The sequence below is a fragment of the Saccopteryx bilineata genome, chromosome 2 (genome assembly GCF_036850765.1).
Source record: "Saccopteryx bilineata isolate mSacBil1 chromosome 2, mSacBil1_pri_phased_curated, whole genome shotgun sequence".
Taxonomy (NCBI): domain Eukaryota; kingdom Metazoa; phylum Chordata; class Mammalia; order Chiroptera; family Emballonuridae; genus Saccopteryx; species Saccopteryx bilineata.
This window is the reverse complement of record NC_089491.1, coordinates 60,714,700-60,738,860: the sequence shown is the minus strand read 5'-3', so window position 1 is coordinate 60,738,860 and position 24,161 is coordinate 60,714,700. Positions and strand designations below refer to the sequence as shown.

Here is a 24,161-nt window from a genome sequence, read left to right as displayed (position 1 = left end):
TGTCCTACAGCCATGGCTTGAAGGGTTTGAGTGACTTGCTGGTGGTGCTGAAGATGGATCCATGGCCTCGCCTCAGGTGCTAAAATAGCTTGGTGGCGGGCAATGGAGCAGAGGCCCAAAATGGGCAGAGCACCGCCCCCTAGTGGGCTTGCTGGGTAGATCCTGGTTGGGGCACATGTGCGAGTTTTTCTCACTGCCTCCTGCCTCTCACTTAAAATAAATAAATAAATAAAAGACTGCCTAACCTGTGGTGGTGCAGTGGATAAAGTGTCGACCTGGAAATGCTGAGGTTGCCAGTTCAAAACCCTGGGCTTTCCTGGTCAAGGCACATATGGGAGTTGATGCTTCCAGCTCCTCCCCCCTGTCTCTCTCTTCTCTCTAAAATGAATAATAAAAAAAAAGACTAATCTGTTTGGTGAACCTGAGTTACATTTACATTTTCAAATAACTTTCTGAGTTTCCCTTATAATTCAATCCAGTGAGTCATCAACCTCTATGAGATCCCTTGCACTGAGGAATCAGGCACATAGGGGTCTTGCTGATGGCCATCTCTCCAGCTTTCTGTCTCAGCTTCCATTGATTTTTGTAACCCATGAATTATTTGAAAAAACACTGTTATTTGAAGACTAGCTCATGCTTGTGTCCACTGCTGGCCTCTAGGAGGAGCTGGTAAGTCATGCAGCACAAGGAATCGTAACCCTGCAAAGGGCTCGGGAATCAGAGGAAGCGATCTCAGTGCTTGGAGCTTAAGCTGCCCACATCAGCTCCCACACCCATTAACAAGGCCCCTCACAGAGGGACCTCTGCTCTTTGGTCAGAATTTATTTAATAAAACAAACATCTCTTCAGCTGATTTAGTTAAATGAACTTTTCCTGGTTCACTTTCTCCTGGGGTAAACATTTAAATGACGTGTTGACTGTGCTGGTTGTTGGGATTTTTGGCTCAGTTCTCAAACACTCTTCCTCCTGGAGCAGCACAGAACTCACCTCGTCCCGTTTCATCCCTCAGAGGCGTGACGGACTGCCCTGAGACCAGTCATGAACACCCTGTGGGCTCTGCCTCCCTGAGCCAGGAACTGTCCTCAACCTCCGTAAATGAGGCTGGTTCTGCTCGCCATTTTGGCTGTGGGGGCCACGGGGTCCCTGGGAGGGAGCTAGAGGGAGCTGGAGCAGCAGCACAGCTGGCCCTGGTGATCCTGGAACTCAGCACAGAGGGAACCTCCATGGCATTGGAAGCCAGTGTGGTGCGCACACCCTGGCCGGCCCTGGGCGCTCTCCCAGAGGCAGATGTGAGGAATCACCCATCTAAGCTCTCTGCAGGCAGACGCCCCAGGCGGCCAGGCCTTCCTCTGTGAGCTCAAGGAGGCCATGAACTGCAGAACTGCATCCGCTTGGTGCCTCTCCAGGCTTGCTAGTTTTCACAGTTCTGATCCTTGCTCTTCCTATCCATTCCACTTGTTCTTTTTTTACAGAAACAGAGAGAGTCAGAAAGAGGGACAGACAGGAATGGAGAGGTGAGAAGCATCAATCATTAGTTTTTCATTGTGCATTGTGACACCTTAGTTGTTTGTTCATTGATTGCTTTCTCATATGTGCCTTGACCGTGGGGCTGCAGCAGACTGAGTAACCCCCTTGCTCGAGCCAGTGACTTTGGGTCCAAGCTGGTGAGCTTTTTGCTCAAGCCAGATGAGCCCACTCTCAAGCTGGCGACCTCAGGGTCTTGAACCTGGGTCCTCGGCTTCCCAATCCGACGCTCTACCCACTGCGCCACCACCTGGTCAGGCTCCACTTGTTCTTCTTTCAGGTCCTGGAATACATGCCTCAGTATTTTGAGATTTCAGTAGACTGTTTATATCCACAGCAGGCCAGCTAGGCTATACTGTCCTTAAGCAAGAAGAAATTCTTTTCATCTCATTAGCACATGGTGAAGGGCTCCTCTCTGCCCTAACCCTCAACCTCGACATTCACACCCCCAGCACGGCACAGCCAACGTCCAGGTATATCTGTGCTCCGTTAGGCTGGGATTAGCTGTCAAAGCATTAGGAGTTAGCCTTTGGTAACTACCCAGAGACTTTGCCAGACTGAGTTGGTAAAGCTATCTCAGAGTAATTTCATGGACAAGAATTTAGAAATGACTGTGGGCCACAGGAAGTAGCCTGTAGTGAAAATCAAGCTCCAGCTAGGAGCTTAAGGGGATTCTAACACCGCTCATGCCAGCGTCTTCTGAGTCCGTTAGTAGGAAGTCGAGACTGTGGAGGTCAAATTCCCCTGCTCTCTAGTGAAGGCTCCTCAGCGAGAACAGGCTGGAGGAATCCAGCGCCTCCTCCCTCAGCCTGCTTTGCCCTGATTGTCCTTGGAAACATCATTTGAAACTTGTTCTCAAGATTTTTTTTTTTGTATTTTTCCGAAGCTGGAAACAGGGAGACAGTCAGACAGACTCCCACATGCGCCTGACCGGGATCCACCTGGCATGCCCACCAGGGGGCGATGCTCCACCCATCTGGGGTGTTGCTCTGCCGCAATCAGAGCTATTCTAGCGCCTGAGGCAGAGGCCATAGAGCCATCCTCAGCGCCCAGGCCATCTTTGCTCCAATGGAGCCTTGGCTGCGGGAGAGGAAGAGAGAGACAGAGAGGAAGGAGAGGGGGAGGGGTGGAGAAGCAGATGGGAGCTTCTCCTGTGTGCCCTGGCCAGGAATCGAACCCGGGACCCCTGCATGCCAGGCCGACACTCTACCACTGAGCCAACCGGCCAGGGCCTCAAGATTTTCATGATTACCGCTCTTCTCCCAGCTGCTTTGAGCTACCACCCCATGATTTCCAAGTTCCTGTTTTCTGTTCACCATCACTGGATGCTTTGTGGCAGATAACTCTAGTTAGGGGCTTCCCCATGGTGACAGTAAGGCCTCCACTGTGGAAAATGCTAAGATGTAACTGTCTCTACCCTTCCCCACAGGTATCTAAGGAAGTTAATAGAAGTATGACTCTTGAGCACCTGGCAAATCTTGGTTAGAACTACTACTGGGGGAGGACCTTACTATGATGGATTTATTGCTCCAGACCTTTTGTTTATAGCCAAACACTCTGGCATGTGGCTTTGTAATTATTCTCACTAAAGAGGCAGGATTTGTTGTCCCATTTCCTTGAATCCCAGAGAGCCTTATAACTTGCTAGGGCCAACAGAATGCCATGGAAATGATGAGGTGCCAGTTCTGAGCCTAAGTCACAAGGAGCCTTGTCTATTTGTTCTTCATGTGTCTTTGTAATGGCTGTGAGAATGCACTTGGGCTATGCAGCTGCAAGATCAGAGTCATGTGGGAACAGAGCTTAATCACCTCTGCTCCCTGATCGAAGCCAGCCTAGAACAGCAAACAGCAGGGAATGAGATGGGCCACAGTCAACAGAGCCACTTCACTGACCACCCAGACATGTGAGCAATAAATGCCTATTGCTGTAGTACTTCACTGAGGCCCTTGGGGCTATGTGTTACACAGCACTGTGGTGGCTGTAGGTAACTGACACACCCATTTAAAATTCACAGAATGATGCACCCCTTAGCGGAATTATTAGAAGCAACTTTCACCTTCAAATAAAATGGGTTCCTGCAGACTGCTTCTTCACCTGCATTGCTTGGAGCAGAGAGATGAAGATCTTCCATTGGTCTTCAACTTTAGATCAGTTTGATATTGTGGTGGAAACCAGAGAATGAACACAAAAATTGAAAAGTCACTTTTTTATTAGCCATCAAATGAAAACAGATGGGAGAAGCTAAGCCAAAAAAAGTGATGCCTACTTATATTTCCACTGATTTCAGGTAACACAGGACTTGTCTGCCCAGGTGGGGTGGGCTGTTTGTACCAGTTACTGTTCCTGACGTTGGCATTCAGCAAAAACTCCTGTACACGTTGAGGGGTCGCCCTTATAAAACTTACTGGTGAGTAATGGCAGTGTTTGGCTTCCCTAATTTCAATGTGAATTAGAAGCACAGATAAGAATCTAGCAAAACAAGTTCATGAATCAAAGTCTGTTGTGCTCTAGCAGTGGTAGGATTACTGGCCTCCCAAGCTGGAGTCACTAAACTCTGACACATAAAGGTAAATAAAGGTGCTCTGTTCTACCTTTTTAAATATGTCACAGACCAGACCACACAGCAGGTTTTTTTATGACAGTCACCAAGCTTCTGGCTATGTGGTTATATAGTTGGTCATGCATCCTGACAATGATTGAACGAAGCATGTGGAAGAACTTCGTTAGTGTTCTTTGGTCATTCAAGGTCTGCTGTCAATCAGTGTCAGCAAGTGTTCTTTCTCAAAGTGTGTTTTGTCTCTCAGGGATGAATTTATAGGTGGGAGAGGACATAAACAAGCTGACTCCAGTTTCCCGCTGATTTCTCCACCTTCTTTGTACTGTACTCATCTTAATTCAGTCCCTGACCCCAGAGCTATGGGCATACACTACATGCCGTTAGGAAGGAGGTCGTCCCTGAGTTGGTTCCTGGTCCCATGGGCCCCTGTGGCCTTCCTTCACAGATGCCTTTGTCTCTCAGACCTTGATGTGAGCGTCCAGAATGACTGCTGTCCTGGCTCTGTAAAGGGAAGCCATTATGTGCCTCTGCCTGGTGGCAGAGCAAGAACACAGAGCTGGAATTCAGAGGCAGCAGCAGAGAGCTGTGACGCAGCAAACCCTCTCCTCTATCCCTCACTGGGGTTTCAGAACCAGATCGTGATTTTTAAATGAGCATTTGTGAGGGAGTGAGCCAACACAAAGAGAGACTCAGTGGGATTGGCGTAAATGAAGATCTTCTTTCTAAGTGTAATGTGTGGGTCATTTCTCTTATGTGGAGGTTGTGATTCAAGTCCATGTCCTCTGGCCGAATTCTAAAACCTAATTCTGGATAAACGCAGGATTATAAACACTTGATATATTATACACGCTGTAAAAAGAAAGATGTGCCATTAAACAAGTGCATCTTTGTAAAACTCAGTTTTTAAACTGGGGAGCAAAAGGTCCCCAAGACTCCTGCTAACTGTAAGATTTAGTCACTGGAAATTGCACACAAGCAAAACTCCACAAATACAGACACCAAGTATGCCGATCTGCAGGCACTTATGGTTGAGATAAGGGAAGTCTACTCAGGATACTCAGTACTCCTTCCCCTTGGGCCGTGTTCTCTGGACTAACAGCATCAGCATCGCACCTGGGGACCTGTTGAAACTGCCAGTTCTCTGGCCTGTTCCCAGACCCACTTTTCCAGCAACTCTGGGGTAGGGCCCAGCAATCCGCATCGTCACAACCCCCTGGGGAACTGACAGGAGCTCAAGTGTGAGAACTGCAAGTTCACAAGATACAATCTGCCTCACAAGGAACACAGGAAATGGCTATTCTTCCCAAGAAGGTTTAGTTCTTAGTACCTGTAAGGCTGGTGGCCGTGGCATTGGATTCGGGCAGACGGTAAAGGATCTGTGGAGCCGGAGGATGGTGGGCTGCTCTGTTTATTAGAGTCTCACAATAGCCAAGGAGCAAGCAGGCAGGGAAAACCGCTTCTCCCTCTCTCTCAGGACAAACAATAGCAAAAAATGCTCCCCCCCCCCCAATGGTGTCAGGCAATCCGCAAGCTACATTCTGCCGCCCTGAGGGCAAGCACCTGCAGCCTTTCATAGACTATACACACGTGGTGCTGCCCTGTGCTCATGCACCAACCTGGCAAAGTACAAGCGAGCAAGCCTAACACACCTGTTTGCCCAACAGTGCCCTAAGGCATCTACATGACGTATTACCTTCTCTCCTATGCATCAAGGGTGGTTTCGACACATACCATCCTGGGGAAAATTAAGAAAAGCATCATTTGAACATTTTTCTGTGCTCTCTAATTGTGTTACCAATGCTAATGTCCTTGTTGGCTACGAATCCACACCTAATCCATTTGGTTACAGTTGTACTCACTTCCTAGAACCAATTTTTATACCAATAAAGAAAACCTAAGCTACGCTGTGGCAACAAATCAAGCGCAGACGTTCCAACTGTAATGTGATAAAGGTTTATTTCTTGCTCATAATAACACCTGTAACCCAGGTCAGCTCAGGGAACTCTACTCCACAGTTACTCAGCGACCAGGATCGAAAGTCCATCTCAACACCTGCCTCTATGATCGCCACGATGGGGGAAGAGGACGACCGGGTGAACTGCATGCACCCTGGCTTTCAAAGCTCCCGCCTGGGAGTAACCCATGTCACTTCCACTGTTTCATTGACAAAGCAAGTCACAGGGCCAGGCCTAAGTTCAAAAGTAGGCGGGTAGTAGTACCCTGTCCCCGCAGAGCCCGAGCTCTACCTTAATCAGGCATCCCCAATTCGACTTCCCTGCACAGTGAGTGGGACACTCCTGCATATCAGCAGCCCGGCAGCCCCTTTGAGACTACTCTTGAGGCGGCTATGAGGAGTCTACTTATCAGTGCCGAGACCAGCTGTCACCGGAGGAAAGACACAACCACACACAAGTTAGTTGCAAGAATCACACAGGCAGTTTATTACTCACAAATCCTTTTGGCGTGCCTGGGTACAGCTTAAGGGGACCCCATCAGTGTGCTCCTCTCGGCTGTCCTTGGTCAGAGCCCTGTGGAGACAGTCCATGTTCAATGTTGGAGTCTGGGCGACTACCGCAGCAGGGGGCCTCTTAGCTTTAGTACCTTTTCTGGCCAAAGCCTTCTAACAGGTGTCAATCTACAGCAGGGGTCCCCAAACTACGGCCAGCGGGCCACATGTGGCCCCCTGAGGACATTTATCCGGCTCCCGCCGCACTTCCAGAAGGGGCATCTCTTTCATTGGTGGTCAGTGAAAGGAGCATAGTTCCCATTGAAATACTGGTCAGTTTGTTGATTTAAATTTACTTGTTCTTTACTTTAAATATTGTATTTCTTCCCGTTTTGTTTTTTTACTTTAAAATAAGATATGTGCAGTGTGCATAGGGATTTGTTCATAGTTGTGGTTTTTTTTGCATTTTTTTTTCTGAAGCTGGAAACAGGGAGAGACAGTCAGACAGACTCCCGCATGCGCCCGACCGGGATCCACCCAGCACGCCCACCAGGGGCGATGCTCTGCCCACCAGGGGGCGATGCTCTGCCCATCCTGGGCGTCGCCATGTTGTGACCAGAGCCACTCTAGCGCCTGAGGCAGAGGCCAAGGAGCCATCCCCAGCGCCCGGGCCATCCTTGCTCCAATGGAGCCTTGGCTGCGGGAGGGGAAGAGAGAGACAGAGAGGAAGGCGCGGCGGAGGGGTGGAGAAGCAAATGGACGCTTCTCCTGTGTGCCCTGGCCAGGAATCGAACCCGGGTCCTCCGCACGCTAGGCCGACGCTCTACCACTGAGCCAACCGGCCAGGGCCATAGTTGTTTTTTTTTATAGTCCAGCCCTCCAATGGTCTGAGGGACAGTGAACTGGCCCCCTGTGTAAAAAGTTTGGGGACCCCTGATCTACAGGATTATCACCTTAAACCATCTTTTTGGGAGTTCCTCGAAGGGGCCCTTTTTTTATGTTAATCTACTGAAATGTTACATCAAGCCACTTTTAAGGTGTTCCTAGGGAAGCTTCTTGTTTACATTAACCTACAGAGTTATGACATCAAGCCACTTCTTATCTATGTATAACTTCACAACTTCACAGACACACTACTGAGCCCTGCCTTTCTCGTAACTTTAATTTCCTTACTTGCTTTTAATCTTATATCTTAATTACTTTTTATATATCTTCCATATTCTTCTATATTTCTATATATTTAATTACTATAACCTTATATTACTGCAACATACCCAGAAAAAGAACTGGCAGCTCTGAAAACAGCCAGAATGGCTCCTCTCCAAGGTGATGCCTGGGCCACAGCCGTCCTCAGCAAAACCTTACGCTGGCTGTAGAGGTGGTGAGACTGAGACTTCCTGGTTTTATGTGCTTTACCTCTTTGTTCCCACTGACCTTCAAATGAACAAAATCTAGTCCTTTCTCCCAAGAAGGTATTTTTTGACCAAATGTTTGCATTTTCTATATTAAAAAAATGAAGTTACTATACACACAGGAAAGCGCACCGATCCCGGACAGCCTGACGAATCACCGCGAAGGGAACGGCTCACGCAGCATTACCAGGCACTCACCAGTCCCTCCCAGGCCCCGCCCAGCCAGCTCCTCCCCCTTTCCTGACAGCCACACCCTCCTGACCTCCTACACCAGACCGGTGCCTTTTTACGTACATTCATTCATTCATTCATTCACCTAGCATGTGCCGGCAAGGCAGTCCTGGCAGGTGGTGTTACCAACCCCAGCACAGTAGCTGATCTAGTGAGCTTCCTGCAGCAAGACTGGCTTTTCAGGGGCAGTGGCAGTCACATGTTTTGTTTGGGGTTGGGTCCTGAGCTCTCTAAACTTGTAGAGGACTCAACCAAATTAATGTTGTCCTTATTACCTGTTTAGTTAAGCACCTTCAGTGTTTCATAACAGAGCAGATGGGATCAGAGCCAGAATCTCTTTGTTGCCTGTCTTACGACAACTAAGTGGCCCACCCAGCTGCCACTGGGTCTCTGTCTACAGCCGACCTTTACAGAGTCGAGCTGAGAACACGGGCAGCAAAGCACCCCGACACCGGCAGCTCAGCTCTTTTCTCTTAATCCCCTCCACGGAGCCCTGCCCCTTCAGGCAGGGCTCAGGCTGGGTTAATGGATCTCTCAGGATTGGAGAATGAGGAACAAATGTAAAATTTCTTTCAGCCCAAATCCAAGATTGGCATTTGGTTTTAGGAATATTCCTACATAACTTCCATTATCTGAAAATTAGGAATATGGTTCCCATTTTCTTGCCTATTAGCTGATGAAGGGTCTTCATGGAGAGGCAGGGGCAGCTGGTTCCCTACATGCCGGCTCCTCCCCAGTGTCCTCCAGAGCAGACCTCCGTGTGCACACATGCGCCAACAAAACACGGTGCCTCCCTGTCCAGCTGCCCTAGGAACCCCGGCCAGAATTCGGGCCAGGCGCCTTGGGACACCGTCACAAAGATGTCTAACTCCATCTGTCACACTCAAGGAGCTGATTGTGACTCCCCAGTTCCTCCCACAGGAACTGGCTAGTGACCGGCGAGGAGGGAGAGTGAGCAGCTCTGGGACACTGTGGTCAGCGATTCAGCCACATCCTTCTGTGGGAATCATCTTCAGCCAGATGTACTTTAAATATATGTTTATAATCAAATGGCTTCTAAATTATAGCCATGCTAGATAAGAACAAAGCTAATATATGATTAGTTATTTCCTTACGGCAGAAAAAAATTAAACATTCTCTGGCTGAGGCCAAGGCTTTAAATACTTGTGTTTTCAGTAAAAAAAAAAAAAAAAAAAAAGAAAGAAAATAGAAAATTGTCTTTATTCCAAAGCCAAAGCAATGGGTCACAGCCTCCTGCCAGTGCAGGAGCAGTCTGCCTCATAAGGAAGTAGGGAAAGAGGAAAAAGATTAATTTGGGAAATGTTGGGCAGATAAAATATATTATGCTCACTTTGTTAAAGATGGCGCTGCCCACGTGGAAGCCGTCACCCAGGTGATATTAATGTATGTTGGGGGCGGGCTGTGGGCAGGCAGAATCCTTGTAGCCTGGGGCTTGGTTTTGGGATTGAGCCTTTCCCACCCTTTTTGATTGGGGTAGTACAATCCCATCATGCCCCAGATAAGTGACTTTGTATTAGAGACTTCCCTATTTTGTATATTGGATTAAAGGTTTGGATTTCTACACTATAAAAGAGGGGCAGAACAGGAGCTTGCTCTCTCAGTTCCTGAGATTATCATTAGAGGAGAGAGCAGAGAGGAGAAGGGAGAGAGGCCACGTGGAGGAGGCCAGGAGAAGCAGCCAAGATGGTGGAGTGTCGAGTGAGAAGCTAGTTTGTGCAGAGTTTGTATCTGGGAGAAGGAAGGAGATGGGGAACAGAGGTGAATAAGTCTGGTGAGCTAGAAACCTTTGATTCTAGGAAACGGCCACTATAACAGCTGCCTGGCCCATGCAGGTTCGCATTGGATTCGGACAGTCGGTAAAGAAACAACGGAGCCAAAAACTGATGGGCTGTCACTTTTAATCCTAGCTTGCACCTGGCAGGCAAGTAAAAACACACACTGGGCTCCAAAACCCACTCACATTCAGTGCTCACAAAGCTACTGACTTATCCGAGTTTCCTAGAATCAAAGGTTTCTAGCTCACCAGCCTTATTCACTTCTGTTGGTCAAATAAGTTTATAAATATGTATGTTTGCTCACTTATAGTTTGCATTGGGTTTGGGGGACAGGCTGTAAGCAGGCAGGGTCGTTATAGCCTAAGGCTTAGTGTTGGGCAGATAAAATATATTATGCTCACTTTGTTAAAGATGTTGCTGCCCACGTGAAAGCCCGTTGCCCAGGTGATGGTATTGGTTGTCCTTCTTGCTTGGGATGGGCGTGATTATATTAATGTGTGTTGGGGGTGGGCTTTGGGCAGGCAGGACCCTTGTAGCCTGGGGTTTGGTTTTAAGACTAAGCCTTTCCCACACTTTTTGATGTGGGGTGGTGCACTCTCATGAGGAATCCCATTATGCCTCAGATAAGTGATTTTGTATCAGAGACTTCCTTGTTTGTATATTGGATTCAAGGTTTTGGTTTCTACACTACAAAATGGGGCAAACCGGGGAGCTTGTTCTCTTTGGGTTCCTGAGATTACCATTAGAGGAGAGAGCAGAGAAAGGAGAGCAGAGAAAGGCCATGTGGAGGAGAGGAGAGGCAGCCAAGAGGGCAGAATGCTGAAGGAGAAGCCAGTTTGTAGAGTTTGTGCAGAGAGAAGGAGATGGGGAACAGAGGTGAATAAGGCTGGTGAGCTAGAAACCTTTGATTCTAGTGTAAAGCCAGAAGCCAGGGCCAAGGCCACCATCAGAGCAGCCCAGCCCATGCAGGTTCGCATTGGATTCGGACAGTCGGTAAAGAAACAACGGAGCCAAGAACTGATGGGCTGTTGTCGGGCAGATAAAATGTATTATGCTCACTTTGTTAAAGATAACAGGAGGAGGCCGTCACTCAGGTGATATTAATGTGTGTTGGGGTGGGCTAACGGCAGGCAGAATCCTTTAGCCTGGGGCTTGGTTTTGGGATTAAGCCTTTCCTACCCTTTTTGATGTAGGGCGGTACAATCCTATCATGCCTCAGAGGGTGACTTTGTATTAGAGACTTCCCTGTTTTGTATATTGGATTAAGGGTTTGGATTTCTACACTATAAAATGGGGACGGAATGAGAGTTTGGCTCTTGGTTCCTGAGGTTAGCATGAGAGAGCAGAGAGAATAGAGCCAGCAGCGGGAGGAGGCCACGTGGAGAAGGCCAGGAAAAGCAGCCAAGATGGCGGAGTACTGAGTGAGATGCCAGTTTGTACAGAGTTTGTATCTGGGATAAGGAAGGAAATGGGGAACTGAGGAGAATAAGGCTGGTGAGCTAGAAACCTTTGATTCTAGGAAACTCGGATAAGTCAGTGGCTTTGTGAGCACTGAATGTGATTGGGTTTTGGAACCCAGTGTGTATTTTTACTTGCCCGCCGGGTGCAAGCTAGATTAAAGACTATGGCCCACCAGTTTTTGGCTCCATGGTTTCTTTACCGACTGTCCGAATCCAATGCGAACCTGCATGGGCCAGGCGGCTGCTGTGATAGTGGCCCTGGTCCTGACTGCTGGCTTTACAGCTGTCATCTTTAATCCTAGTTTGCACCCGGGGGGCAAGTAAAAACACGCACTGGGCTCCAAAACCCAGTCACATTCAGTGCTCACAAAGCTACTGATTTATCCGAGTTTCCTAGAATCAAAGGTTTCTAGCTCACCAGACTTATTCTCCTCAGTTCCCCATCTCCTTCCTTATCCCAGATACAAACTCTACACAAACTGGCATCTCACTCAGCACTCCGACATCTTAGCTGCTTCTCCTGGCCTCCTCCACGTGGCCTCCTTCTGTTCTCTGCTCTGTTCTCTCCTCTAATGATCCCAGGAACCAAGCGCCAAACTCCCGCTCCATTCCCATTTTATAGTGTAGAAATCCAAACCCTTAATCCAATATACAAAACAGGGAAGTCTCTAATACAAAGTCACTTCTCTGAGGCATGATAGGATTGTACCACCCCACACCAAAAAGGGTAGGAAAGGCTTAATCCCAAAACCAAGCCCCAGGCTACAAGGATTCTGCCTGCCTTTAGCCCACCCCAACACACATTAATACCACCTGGGCAACGGCCTCTTTAACAAAGTGAGCATAATACATTTTATCTGCCCAACACTAGGAAACTCGGATAAGTCAGTAGCTTTGTGAGCACTGAATGAGTGGGTTTTGGAGCCCAGTGTGTGTTTTTACTTGCTCACCAGGTGAAGCTACGATTAAAGGTAATGGCCCACCAGTTCTTGGCTCCGTTGTTTCATTACTGTCCAAATCTAATGCGAACCTGCGTGGGACAGGCGGCTGTGATGGTGGCCGTGGCTAGTGGCTTTACACTTAGTTTTAAGACTTTTCCCCACACCCTTGACTGTTGCATGATAGGGGGTGATGCACTCTCATGAGGAATCCCATTATGCCTCAAACAAATGACTTTTTTTTTTTTTTTGTACTTTTCTGAAGCTGGAAATGGGGAGAGACAGTCAGACAGACTCCCGCATGCGCCTGGCCGGGATCCACCAGGCACGCCCACCAGGGGCGACGCTCTGCCCACCAGGGACGACGCTCTGCCGCGACCAGAGCCACTCTAGCGCCTGGGGCAGAGGCCAAGGAGCCATCCCCAGCGCCCGGGCCATCTTTGCTCAGTGGAGCCTCGGCTGCGGGAGGGGAAGAGAGAGATAGAGAGGAAGGAGGGGCTGGGGGTGGAGAAGCAAATGGGCGCTTCTCCTGTGTGCCCTGGCCGGGAATCGAACCCGGGTCCCCCGCACGCCAGGCCGACGCTCTACCGCTGAGGCAACCGGCCAGGGCCACAAATGACTTTTTATCAGAGACTACCTTGTTTGTATATTGGATTAAAGATTTTGATTTCTACACTATAAAATGGGGCAGAGGAGCCCATGCTAGAGGAAAGCAGAGAAAGGCCATGTGAAGGAGAGGAGAAGCAGCCAAGATGGCAGAGTGCTGAAGGAGAAACCAGTTTGTGCAGAGAGAAGGAGATGGGGAACAGAGGTGAATAAGGCTGGTGAGGTAAAAACCTTTGATTCTAGGAACACTCGGATAAGTCAGTGGCTTTGGGAGCCCTAAATGGAAAGGGAAGTGTTTTCCCACTGTGTGTATTTCTTGCCCACTGGGTACAAGCTAGAATTAAAGCTAATGGCCCACCAGTTCTTGGCTCTGTTGTTTCATTACCGTCTGTCCGAATCAAATGCAAACCTGCATGGGCCAGGCGGCTGTGCTGGTGGCCGCAGCTACTGGCCATATAACCTCTATTCCCCATCTCCTTCTCTCTGCACAAACTCTGTACAAACTGGCTTCTCCTTCAGCACTCTGCCATCTTGGCCGCTTCTCTTCTGCAATGCTAATTTCAGGAATAGAGAGAGAGAGAGAGAGAGAGAGAGAATGAAGGCGCCTCTGGTCTCCCCATTTTATAGTGTAGAAATCAAAACTTTTAAGCCAATATACAAACGAGGAAGTCTCTGACACAAAGTCACTTATCTGAGGCCATAGATGGAATTCCTCATGAGAGTGCACCACCCTCTATCATGCAACAGTCAAGGGTGTGGGAGAAAGCTTAGTTTTGAAGATCTTAGTATTAAAAGGGTGGGAAAGGCTTTGTCTTAAAACTAAGCCTTTTAGGCTATAATGACTTTGCCGGCTTATAGCCTGTCTCCCATACCCAATGCAAACTATAAGCAAGCAAACATACATATTCACAAACTTATTTGACCGACACGACACTGGTCTTCTAGAAATGACTTATCCAGGAGATGCAGAGATGCCACTGAGATTGCATCAACACCGGGCTCCTTACTCATCAAAGACAAAACAGGAAGCAAAGCTGATGTTTCTTGTTTTGTTAACAGCTCTCCCCACCTGGCCTTCTTTAGAAAAGAAAGGGTAGTGTCATAATTCAGGAGTAATAAAACTCTCAGTGTGGACAGAAGGCCACATAGAGAAAACATCAGGGGTGTACCTTAAAGATGCAGAGTCCCAGACCTTAAGAACCAGAATCTGCAGGGCAGGGGCCCAGAATCTGCACTTTCACCAGCTCCCTCAGGGAATTCCTGCACCTGCTGTGAAGGGGAGAGTCACAAAAGTAAAAATATCTGTGCTTAAAACAGGCACCCCCCACAAAGCACCAGATTAGGTTAGTCTGTTTACCATTTCCCTGGAGGGGGAAATTGCAGTTTTCTTATCTGATTGTCTGCCAGTGTTATCCCAGATCTGCGGTATTTCAGTGTTGCGTAAGTCAGGGATAAAATTGTTCGCATTGCAGTATTGGAAAATTACAGGAGGGACTCAACGTGTCATTTACTTGGGGGACTAATGCTAGATAAGTGTGTTCTGGGTAACTTTCTGCAGGAGCAAGGCCCTCCCCTGTGGTAAGTATGGGGTTCAGTCCACGCAGTCTTCATGCAGGACACCATCAGTTTTATTTTAACATTGAGGCCTCCAAGTTCCCATTGCTCAATTCCTTTTGCCTTAAGGTGGATTCTGGCTTTTAGCTTCTGAATTACTAGGACAAGGGTGTCTGGAAAACTGGCTGTCACAGGCTTAGCCTTCTCGTCACTGAAGCTGGGAGAAAAGATCAGGGGTGCCCAGCCCTCTGCTGGCCTTTCTCGGGGACCTGGCCCACGCGCCCTGCCGCATTTCCCTGTATGGATCTGTGTCTCAGTAAATCACAGCTGTACCGACGGGGAGAATCAGGCTGGTTTATATAGTGTGCCAAGATCTGAAGATAAAGAGCACTCAGTGCCCAGTGTTAGCAGAGCAAACAAGGCGTGAGGAAGCACACGTGACCCAGAAGTTAGAGGTGTCCTGCTTGAATAAGACCTCATTTTTTAGTAGAACAAGAACTTGTTTTCTTGTTGCAAAGTTTAGCACAAGGAATCTAAAATGCAGCATGCAGGTATATGAATTCATTTTCTCCAGCACTGACAATATTACCTTCCTTTCTCAAATGGAACAAAGACAATTCCCGGGACTACAACCCCCGAGATATAGCCCTGCTTGCTCAAAAGGCAGAGCATGTCAGAGACAGAAAACTCGGTCCTGCTTTTCTTCAAACACAAACTCTTCCGCTTTAATTTATTGTGCTAGTTCAGATCTGATCGAACTTGGCCTTGAATAACTATCTGAACTGAAGTTTAGCCCAAATTCAAGAGCTGGTAGATTTACCCCAGGAGGGAAAGAGATGCTCGTGACTCTAGGCAGCTGTGACCTCATTTTCGAGGTTCACTGAAGAGGATGGCCCCTCTGCCCCGGAGGCCCCAGGATGAATTGAGAGAGCTGCTGTTACTGCCCCAAATTGGCCTGAATTGCCAGCAACGCTTTTCACAGCGTCTCCACGGTGCAAACGTCTGAGCTTGTGAAAACACGCTTTCCAGAGCAAGCACTGGGATGTTGCACACCCCTGCTGGAGAAATCTGGTTTCTGGCTGTTTTCCGTGAGCTCAGTAATGAATGATTAAATGAAAGAAAGGAAGGCAAAGAAGAAAGAAAAAATTTTAAGAAAAAGCCTCAGTAATATTTTTCCAATGCACCTGGCTCTCCCACGACCTGGGTTAAAAAACCTATTACCAGTAACTCTACAAAAGACCTCGTGTGCATTCTGGCTTCCGTGCTTCTTCACGGGAATGCAATGGACTCAAATCCCCTTACTTTCTAAGGACTTGGAAACAGGTGCTGTTGGGCCAATGGCAGTCTGAAATTAAAAGTCTGCCTGGCTTCTCTCTCCGTTCTTATCATTACGGATTTCAACCCGTACCCAGCAGTTACACCCAAAATTAGAATGAAGATCTAGCGCTCCTGCCTGTGAGAAGAGAGCTCACTGGCTCCCCTTGGAGATGACCTGGCTGATGAACTGTTTGCCTAATAAGGTCTTAAATTTCAGACTCGTGACGTGCAACCTGAGTAGTGAGCAGAGCTGTGGTGCTCTTGGAAGATGTCCGTCTTCTCTTGTCGGAGAGCGACAGTGGACCGGGCCCTCGGCTCCCTGCGCCACCCATCCATCAGCTTGCGCTGCCGCTGCTGTAAGTCAACGGGACCAGGGCAGACAGCTGTCAGAGACGAGGCAGGGCCAAGCAAAGAGCTTAATGAAATTTTATTTTGAAAATATGGCAAGTCTAAGGCACTTCAGACATTTAAATACATATAAGACCAAAGTAAGTGTGACATGGTATAAAGGAATCCATAAATACGTGGAGAACTACACTATGTTTCTCCAGAGACAAATTTATAGCCAATTCTTCTAACACAAATTCAACCTTTATCATTAGAGTTGTGCAATTATTAATAAAAATATGGTAGTTAGATGTAGTTCTTCATGTCTTTTATTACCAAGGAATATAAAAGTTGAAAATACTGTGTCAATTTTATATAGATATCTTTTATATAAAAAGTCGTATAATACATCCACCCAGATAAGACCAACTAAAAAGATTTCCTTCTGTTCAGTGTTATACATTTTAAGAATTCTTTTAATTTTAACCCAGAAACCTACCAGCCCAGGCCGAAGTTGCTCATGATCAAAGTCATCTCAACGTACTTGAAAATAACAGAGACAAAAGAAAAATCAACAAAACCACCCTGGAATGAAATTTTTAAAGAGCCTTCCAATGGTTCCACATTAGTAAATATAAATACTTGTGGAAAACTGTACACCACCATGCCAGTGAGAACCCGACACTTCTCAGCAGTGGTGGGGAGAGGGACGAGAGAAGGAATACAAGTTGCCCGCTGAGGTCCGGTTTCAGTTTCCTACAACTGCACATAACGGAGCAGACTCAACAGCAACACGACCAGGGTCAGGTGTGCCCAACACAGAGGGAAGATGGCCAGAAGGGAGGTGGGTGTGCCCGCCGGCAACGTCCCGCTGTCTCAGCTTCTGCTGTGACAGCTACAGCCTTCGGTCGTTGGCTTTATGTGTTCTGTTTGCTGGTGAGCTCAGGCACAACACGTATACATTCAGCATCTGTCACCCCAACAGGAACAATTAGCAGCTTAATGGTGGCAATGTGAATAGATGGCTGTTTTTACATAATCAGTCAGACGAAGCTCGGTGGGTGGGACCAGGAGATGCCTTCCTTCCAAGCCTAGGGGTGCCCTAGAGACCAGGGAAAGAAAAAAAAGCTGGGGGTTAATGCGTGACCTCAGGCAGATGTGTCCTCTGTGACAGGAAGTCTGTCCACCAGACTGACAGCCACCTGCGAGCCAGAGTGAGGAGAGCTGGAACACAGCACACAGGTCCACCAGCAGGAAGTGCTAAGGAGCCAGCTGAGCTCGGCAGTGTGACATCCCGCTGTCCTGGGAAGTCAACTTCCTGCTAAGAAGTGGATGCTACTCACACTAGCTCCATTAGGAAAAAGGCCAGGACCAGGGTTATATGTATAAATATTTGTGGGCTCAGGATATACCATTGGTATAATTCTGCCCAGAATAAGCCCTTTGTGTGCGAGGGTTTGTCTCCTAAGAGAAGCAGGGTCTCTGCTGGGCTCACCATGAGCACTTCTGGCCTTCTGGGTGGGATAAAAGTGATAAGACTCTTAAGTTCCAGACTAAAACTTCCACGTTCAGAATCATCGTAATACCTGTCTGTGCCTCCTGTCAATTCTCAGGGGGTGGGGCCCACCAGTCTTGTGGATTTCAGCCTGTTAACAAATGCCAAGTGCACAACACTCACCGGAGACTGGGCTTTGGCGAAGTTGACGTGGGCGTAGAGGAGAACGGCGATGTCCTTGTGTCCTGCTTCCAGAGCGATCGAGAGTGCAGTGCTGCCATCCTTAGGGTGAAAAGAACAAGCCAGGTGCATGTCTCAAACTTACTGACAGCCAAAAGGTAAGAGAACAAAATACATCCGGTAATTGATGTGGTCCCCCACATCTAGCTGCTTGGTCAGTCCTTCAGAGAACTTTTCTGGACCTCAAGTGTAAGTCCTACAGATACAAGGATGAATGAGGCACAGGCTCCACCCTAAGGAATTCACAGTCAAGAGGACAATCCCCAGTCCCCTATGTCTTGCCTCCCAGTGGTCAGTGTGTAGGTCTGCATGCTGTGGATCTTCAACAAATGCAGGCTGCCATGAATAATTCTCATACAACCACTGTGCCCACCAGCAGGGGGCAGTAATGATGGGGGTTGAAAGACATTTTAGTTTCTATTTTTCTTATAATTACAAATAAGCAGGCATGTACCATCATGTATGCTCTGACATCTTGCAATTTGCTAAAGATCTCTTAATTTCCTTCTTGGGGAAAGAGTTGATCCTACACCCAAACCACCGTGGAATGCTGTAGCATCCATATGAAAGCACTGAATCCTGTGGGCTTGGAAGAAGTGTATTGGCTGGACCAGGCGGTGGAGCAGTGGAGAGAAGGTTGGCCTGGGACACTGAGGACTCAGGTTCGAAACCCTGAGGTCGCCGGCTTGAGCGCAGGCTCATCAGCTCGAGTGCAGGGTTGCCCGCTGGCTTGAACAAGTGGACACTGGCTCAGCTTGAGCACCCCGCCCTCCCTACCCCCCCCCCTCCCGTCAAGGCACATATGAGAAAGCAATCAATGAACAACTAAGGTGCCGCAAGGAAGAATTGAAGCTCCTCGTCTCTCTCCCATCCTGTCTGTCCCTGCCTCTCTCTCTCTTAAAAAAGAAAAAGGTATTGTATGCAACTATGAGGGAAACACTACATCCGGGAAAGCAAACCTGCCAAATGTTTGGTTTCCAATGAACTGGAGGGGTTTAAATATAAAGGACCATCAAAGTAAAAAAGCTCAGCACAAATTATTTTCTGTCTAGTTTTGGAATAAGAATTCCCTCTGGGCTGCTGGCTACAGGAAACAATCCTCGTGTGGTTTGAATCTTCTGGTCCCTCCCTCCCAGTCTGTGAGTCCTGGGAGGCCAGTCTGCCTCCAGAGGCCAGCTGAATGCCCCCTATTCCTTTAAGGATGAAAAGTGACCAAGATGTATGGAAGTCACTGTGGCTCTAGCCTCTTTTGAACTATACCCACAAGCTGTTCTTTGCTGGGAGAGAACAGGAATAAGAGCAACAAACAGAACCAAGATATGTGAAGCAAACTGTTACTGAGGGAGGACCGCTTGGAAATGCCCCGCCTGCCAGAGGAAGTGAGGGAGCCCGGTCCCACCGCGCTCCTGTGGAGGTCACTGCACGCAGGACGCAGCGGGCCTTCATGCCCGTCAGTGCCTCTCTGCTCTCCTTTCCTGCTGCCTTGGGCCCACAGGGCCCTGAAGTTTAGTGCAGGGGAGGATGTTCTCCCACTAACATTTTAGTGTTTTGAGTTCAAGAAAGCTCTGGTCCAAACCTGTGCTCCACAGAGATAAACTCTCCAAAACAGAGCCAACCCAACCCAACCTCTACGGCAGGGGTCCCCAAACTTTTTACACAGGGGGCCAGTTCACTGTCCCTCAGACCATTGGAGGGCCGGACTATAAAAAAAAACTATGAACAAATCCCTACGTACACTGCACATATCTTATTTTAAAGTAAAAAAACAAAACGGGAACAAATACAATATTTAAAATAAAGAACAAGTAAATTTAAATCAACAAACTGACCAGTATTTCAATGGGAACTATGCTCCTCTCACTGACCACCAATGAAAGAGGTGCCCCTTCCAGAAGTGCAGCGGGAGCCAGATAAATGGCCTCGGGGGGCCGCATGTGGCCCGCGGGTCGTAGTTTGGGGACCCCTGCTCTACGGCCTTTGGATCTTTCAACCCTGTCACCACTGAAGTGTCAGTTCCTGCGCCTTCACCTATCAGTGCTGCTCCACTTTGGCCTGAAGACATCCAGAGGAGCAGCATTCCTGAGGATGTTTCCCAGCCCAGGGGTGGCCTGGGGGTGGGGACAGCAGGACCTGGGAGAGGAGAAGAGCGCGCTGATTATGGGAGCAGCCCGAACGGGAGTGGGAAGATGTGCTTGGAGGCCGAGGTAGCCTCGATCCCCTGCTGAGGGGACCCTGCGCCGACGGGCCCCAGTGAAGGGCACGCCTCCCTCTTCCACTGGCCCGGGATAATCGTTCAGATCACCCAATAACCCCCCATGTGATGGCTAGTAATCCAGACTTCCAAATGGACCGGGGACCTGGTCCCCTCAGTGGATTGAAAAGTTGCCCACACCAATTCTGATTCGCTATTGTAAACATGTTTATTCCCATTTAATCTGCTGGTTCTCGTACATGCCCATCACCTTCTTCCTTTAATGAATTCTGGGGCGAGGCCGATTTACCTTTCTGTCTTTGGCTTCAACTAATGGTGTATTAATTAGCTGGCACACAGTAACGCTGCCAAGCTGGGCCATGAAGCGAGGTGGCCTGGAAGGCAACCCAAATCCCCAAGGAGAATCAAGGAGGATGTTTCCTCTACCCCTGGCCAACCAGCACTCGCAGCCCTCCCTGCTGTCTCCACGGAGGCCCAGTGGGGGACAGCTTACATTGTCCTCCAGGTGGCCATTGCAGCCCGGCTGGGCCAGCAGCAGCTTGACGATCTCCACGTGCCCATGCTCGCTGGCACACATCAGGGCGGTGGAGCCCTCGTCGTCCTGTATGTTGACGTCGGCACCGCAGGCCAGCAGGCCCCGCACCATGTCTATCCGCCCGTGACTGACCGCCAGCATGAGGGCTGTCTGTCCTGCCTGCGGAGAGAGACGACCGTAAACTCCAGAAGGTCAAACCTGGCTGGCAGGTGTGGTCTATAGTGGGGCCGTGCTGGCGACAAGGGGAGAAGAGAGTGTGATGACAGAGGGGAGGGTGGGTGTGGAATTTCTTAGGGGTGGGTGGTGGTGGGCAGGGAGCAATCAGTTTCTCATGAGCGATGAGCTAAGTTATTAAGTTAGATCATAAGGTAATGAGTCAATTTTCCCCTTTAGCTGGGAGGCTCTGTCTCGTTGTCAAGGATGCACAAAGTCAGTGGATGGTTAACCCAGTCAAACTACGGACACATCTGAACTAGGGGCACCTGGTACCCGGCATGAAGACAGTCACCTGGTAGGCGCTGGGGCCTCCCACCCACTTATCGACAGGCTGACCCACAGTTTATGTACACACTGCTCCAAACAGACGCAGCGCAAGGCAAAGGACGGAGAAGTTTCCAGCGGGAAGTTGGAGTATTTCATCAATGTGTTTGGTCATCTAGGACTGCCAGGCAGCCACACCGACTCAGGGCTGAGCCAGTGAGCAGGTGCCCAGCGGTGGGAAATGTGGAGTGGGAACCTGAGCAGGTGGGAGCTGCCACAGCAAGCGTGAACACGAGCCTGGGAAGAAAGCGTGCTCACCTGGCTGGCTTTGGCGTTCACATCCCCGCAGCCAAATAGTTCCTCCACAACCCGCATGTCCTTCTCCGCTTCCACGGCAGCCAGGGCTGCCAGCATGATGGGGGTGTACCCTGCCTTGTTCTGGTGATCCACATTACACACGTCTGCAAAGACAGGAGTCTTTTTTAAGGAGAAGCCATCTCCTCACATGAGCTGAAGGTATGGTGTTTGAAAGAACCCAATGAAATGGCCTACGGTGGTCCAAGTACAAGAGGGACTTGGAAGGAAATGTGAGAAGTGTTCTTTTATCAAACAAAAAATTATTTTTTGTTATTTCATGAGGCCAGAAGCAACAGTGCGCTTTCATTGCATGTCTTGTTTACAACTGCTGTTTGAACTCTAATAACTTGGAGATCTGGGAGGTTGTCCTAAGCAATGCTTGCTGTGAGGAATAAACAATAATGTAGAAACTAGGTATTAATCTGTGTCTAGGAAATCACTGTTTTGGAATAAAGATGACAGAACTACAAGTGAAGAAGATTTGTAATTGTAAAAGCTTCTGACTGATACTCTGAATATGGTGCTACCTTATTTAGAATCCACGACTCACTCTGAGACCTTGGGTTCACTAATCTGACTTGTCTGAGGCCCTTAGAAGCAGAATTTCAATCACATGACACCTTCTCTGGAGCTGTGGTCTGAACAAATGTAGTCAAGTGCTCTAAGACACTGCCAGGGACTAAAAGACCCTATACACCAGACCTTGCCTTTTCTTGTAATTCTTAAGAGCTCTTCTGGGGTGAAATTATCCTCCAAAATTTTTTAAATCCCTTCAGCACTTTCTAATAAAATGAAAAGAACGAAGGCATCAGGAAAGACATTTTATATGTGTGACCAAGTACAGTTAGGATGTTTAGGATGCTTCCATCATACAGATAAAAGGAGGCACCACGAAAACTTTCCTTGAGTTCGAAAACTTTCCATGAGTCCACAGGGACATATGGCATTTATAATAGTGAATATTTTTTAATGTAGAAAGGAAAAAGAAAAGGAAAAGCTGTATGATGAAGCAGGTGAGCAGACATGCTTACGGAGGCTCCTCGGTGTCTGTGATGTTCGCTTCCTCACAGATGCTGTACTATCTTAGATTCGCAATCTCAGCCTAATAAGGGTGAGCAGTAAAAGGTTAAGTACACCCAGAAAAGTGCTCAACCAAAGCAATCCAACAATGGGATTAATTAAATCATTTAATTTACCAAAATATCTTGTCCACACAAATTTTCCAAGGATAGGTTAAAATTTTAAATGCTGGACTGTAGGCTGATGCTGGTCTACCAGAAAATTATAGACTGTTTATCATCTTCATGTTGTATGAAGAGACCCAAAAGACTGTATAATCTTCATAAAATATCATAGTGGTTAACTCTTACAGACCAGCACATTTCTGGTGGACCAGTCTGCGGAACAACAGCTGAAAACCACTGGGTTAAATCATTATCAGGAGGAATTCTGAAATCTCATTTTTAGCTTTCCTGGTTATCATCCACTTCTCTGTTTAAACAATATCTCGGGCTGAGAGTATCACCAGCTCTGTTTGTACGATGGAAGTGGGAAGGGAAAGAGGAGTGGAATTCCGTGCTGAAAGATGGAAGCAGCTTTATCCACGTGGCCCTTACACTAGGACCAAGCACACTTCGAAGAGAAAAGCGGACAAATCTGCTTGGTTTCTTCTCTCACTAATCCAGCATCCGCAAAACAGGTAGAAAAAATGGGTCTGTTGGGTCAGAAAGCAGTATGAAAAATGACAACTTCACCCTGGCCGGTTGGCTCAGCGGTAGAGCATTGGCCTGGCGTGCGGGGGACCCGGGTTCGATTCCCGGCCAGGGCACATAGGAGAAGCGCCCATTTGCTTCTCCCCCCCCCTTCCTCTCTGTCTCTCTCTTCCCCTCCCCAAGCCAAGGCTCCATTGGAGCAAAGATGGCCCGGGTGCTGGGGATGGCTCCTTGGCCTGCCCCAGGCGCTAGAGTGGCTCTGGTTGCAGCAGAGCGACGCCCCGGAGGGGCAGAGCATCGCCTCCTGGTGGGCAGAGCGTTGCCCCTGGTGGGCGTGCCGGGTGGATCCCGGTCGGGCGCATGCGGGAGTCTGTCTGTCTCTCCCCGTTTCCAGCTTCAGAAAAATACAAAAAAAAAAAAAAAAAAAGACAACTTCATAGTCATATTCTAAATCAGATGTCCACACTGTATTTTCATTAGACCGAGGCACTGTGAATGTGTATCAGTCACATACTAGAAATAAAAACAGGTATTTTAAAAATAAATAAAAATAACCTGGGCTCGAATGGTGGTGGTGCAGTGGATAGAACATCGACCTGGGACGCTGAGGTCCCAGGTTCAAACCCCGAGATCTCCAGCTTGAGTGCAGGTTCACTAGCCTGAGTGTGGAGATGCCTGCTTGAGTGTGGGACACATCCATGACCCCATGGTCACTGGCTTGAAGCTCAAGGTCGCTGGCTTGAGCAGGGGTCACTAGCTTCAATGGAGCCCCCCCGCCCCCTGTCAGGACACATATGAGAAGCAATCAATGAACAACTAAAGTGCCACAACTACGAGTTGATGTTTCTCATCTCTCTCTCTCCCTTTAAACAACAACAACAAAACAAAAAAAAAGAAAAAAAAGAAGAAGAAACCCAAACAATTTAGGAACTGTGTAACTATATGTCCCACTGGGCTGCTCC

At 48.3% G+C, this 24,161-nt stretch overlaps 1 protein-coding gene across 5 annotated transcripts in view; it reads right to left on the bottom strand.

Moving 5' to 3' along the window:
- Positions 1–16,249: 16,249 nt before the first annotated feature.
- KANK1 (KN motif and ankyrin repeat domains 1) overlaps positions 16,250–24,161 on the bottom strand; it is a 253,617-nt gene continuing 245,705 nt past the window's right edge. For all 5 annotated transcript variants that reach the window (XM_066257147.1, XM_066257145.1, XM_066257148.1 and 2 more), the window contains 4 exons: positions 21,449–21,591; positions 20,609–20,809; positions 17,847–17,945; positions 16,250–17,270 (listed from right to left, as the gene is read on the bottom strand). In XM_066257147.1, the coding sequence (XP_066113244.1) occupies positions 17,208–17,270; positions 17,847–17,945; positions 20,609–20,809; positions 21,449–21,591 (506 nt within the window). In that variant the 3' untranslated portion in view covers positions 16,250–17,207. The remainder of the gene's footprint in view (positions 17,271–17,846; positions 17,946–20,608; positions 20,810–21,448; positions 21,592–24,161) is intronic.